Source organism: Egretta garzetta, unplaced genomic scaffold, assembly GCF_000687185.1.
Source record: "Egretta garzetta isolate BGI_Z169 unplaced genomic scaffold, ASM68718v1 scaffold432, whole genome shotgun sequence".
NCBI lineage: Eukaryota > Metazoa > Chordata > Aves > Pelecaniformes > Ardeidae > Egretta > Egretta garzetta.
Genome location: NW_009258794.1, coordinates 64,334 through 66,947, shown reverse-complemented (window position 1 = coordinate 66,947; position 2,614 = coordinate 64,334). Strand labels below are relative to the sequence as shown.

The 2,614-nt window shown below is 47.2% G+C and overlaps 1 protein-coding gene across 2 annotated transcripts in view; it reads right to left on the bottom strand.

Annotated features, from left to right (window-relative positions):
* The window catches only part of LOC104135905 (SWI/SNF complex subunit SMARCC1), a 49,499-nt gene that overhangs the window by 14,664 nt on the left and 32,221 nt on the right, over positions 1–2,614 (bottom strand). For both annotated transcript variants that reach the window (XM_009649600.2, XM_035889308.1), the window contains one exon: positions 1,244–1,315. In XM_009649600.2, coding sequence (XP_009647895.2) covers positions 1,244–1,315 — 72 coding nt within the window. The remainder of the gene's footprint in view (positions 1–1,243; positions 1,316–2,614) is intronic.

Here is a 2,614-nt window from a genome sequence, read left to right as displayed (position 1 = left end):
GCAGGGGAGGTTTAGACTGGATCTAAGGAAGAAATTCTTTCCAGTGAGGGTGGTGAAACCCTGGCAGGGGTTGCCCCGAGAGGGGGTGGAGGCCCCATCCCTGGGACCATTCCAGGCCAGGTTGGCCGGGGCTGTGAGCAACCTGATGTGGTTCAAGGTGTCCCTGCTCCTGCAGGGGGGTTGGGCTGGGTGACCTCTGGGGGTCCCTTCCCACCCAAACCATTCTGTGATTCTATGAACCCCGCCTAGATTTAACAGGCATGTCCAGAATTAAAATGTCACTAGAGGGTTTGGAGCAGCTATAGAAGAAAAAGTGTTTTGCAGTGCACAACTCCAGCTCTCTGATTTAAATCAGCCTAGCTAATATTTGAAACCAGAGCTACATCCCAGGGCCTGTGAAGATTCATTTTCCAGCCCTCACCTGCTCTTTCAGAATTACCCATCAGCTGCTCAGGGAAGCGTAAAATCAACAGATAACTGTGCAAAATCCATTCGACAGCCTGACACAGAGTCCTACAACAAACTCGGTGATCAGTGCTTACACACAAAACTCCCGAGTCTCAAAAATATAGCACAACATGAGGAGAGAGAGGAAAAGAAGGAGGATTATTAAGTTTCTACAGTATCATGAAATTTTTCAGATGTCTTTGGAAGATGATCATGTCTCATACCACGTAAAAAAGTTCAAGAATTTGTTCCAATATCACTTGGGAGAAATGAGTTTTCTGTTTCCTGGATAACCACTATTGACTATTACTTTGATATTTAAACTTTTACCTCTAGTACAGTAACGCACAGGCATTATCAATTTACAAGAGGAGGTTTTACGGATGCTCTTTTCCTTCCTTCATCCCCCCCAGACAACATCTGCTTAACACACACATAGCTGAAGCCACCACAGGATTCATAGAATCCCAGAATGGTTTGGGTGGGCAAAGCCCTTTCAGCTCCCCCAGCCCAACCGCTCCCCTACCCCTGCCATCCCACCCCCAAACCCTGGCCCTCAGCACCGCCTCTGCCCGGCTGTTAAATCCCCCCCGGGCTGGGGACTCGACCCCTTCCCTGGGCAGCCCCTTCCAGCGCCTGACAGCCCCAAGGGGAAGGAATTGTTCCCCATGCCCAACCTCACCCTGCCCTGGCACAACTTGAGGCCGCTGCCCCTCGTCCCATTGCCAATTCATGAAACTGGAAGCTCCTTTGCCTTGCTGAACTCTCACCGTCTATGTTCACACGCTTTACTTACATTTCTGGAGTCTTGGACTTGTTTTTTCCATTGAAGAATTCCGGAAGAGCACGACGTTCGATCACATGGATACTGTAACAACAATATGCAATTCAGATGCCAAATACTAAATAGTCTTGGCGCACCCGGCAGACCTTCCAATGACTATTTTGAGGGAGAACATTTTTAGCACAGGCTACTTCTTTTAGAAACCCTGGTATTCTAGCACAACCCTTTGACATTCAGTGTATTTTTATCAAATAAGCAAAGCTGTATTAAAAAAGCATCACAAAATTGAAGTCATTGATTGAAGCAAAACTGCCCTAACGCAGCTCTGAAGGAACAGGACAGAGGAGCAGCCCGTTTTCAACCACACCGTCCCAAATTCCATATTCTGACAGAAGCACCTTTCCATTCTTTAACCCCGTGAGTTGCCAACATTCAGCAAAGTACCAACACCTCAGAGAAACCAAGCTTTCACAGGATGTGCTTAGGAGATGGGAGGACATGTAAGGATTTGAGTGCAACTCCAACATTGGGTCTACAGTGACCACCAGTGCTCCAAGTCAGGTAGGAGATGGACTGGCTTCAAGGAAGGAGCTAGCACCTCCCTGGTTAATGGGGAAAATAAAATCCACGTAAGGATATTTCGAGCCACTAAACACTGTCTTAAAAATACTTCCTCTCCTTGGCACTCCAGGGAAGAAACATGGAGCAAAACCTGGCCACAGATGGAAGAGCAGAATGAACGACACATGAGGTGCTATGCAGCATAAAAAAAAAAGATCCCAGCCAATTCAGCTGCAGTTATTTAGCAGATAAATTATATTTTTTCTTTCCATAGCTGTACCAGGTAAAGGATCATTTAAGTTTAAATGTTCTTTTGGTAGAACCTTCCATTCTGCATGGACTACCAGCCCGACGGTGCCAACAGCACTGCAGAAACTTAGGAAAACACATTCTCGTATTCCCTAAATAATGGATTGGAGGAAGCAATATGATTTACTTTAACATAAATTAGGAAATTTGGTCCCAAAATGTTTTAATTGAAGGGTGATTGCACCTGTGGAGTTCTACCAGCCACAAATGAATGAGATAGCTGTGTGTTATCCACGGCACAGAATGTGATGCGTAAGAGGGTTTTCACTGCAAAGCAAAACTACAATGCAAGTAGGGAGCCAGAGTATCCAGAACTTGATCAGTCAACTCAGTACAGGCTGGGGGCTGACCTGCTGGGAAGCAGCTCTGCCCAGAGGGACCTGGGGGTCCTGGTGGACAACAAGCTGACCATGAGCCAGCAGGGTGCCCTTGGTGCCAAGAAGGCCAATGGTATCCTGGGGTGCATCAAGAGGAATGTGGCCAGCAGGGCGAGGGAGGTTCTCCTCCCCCTCT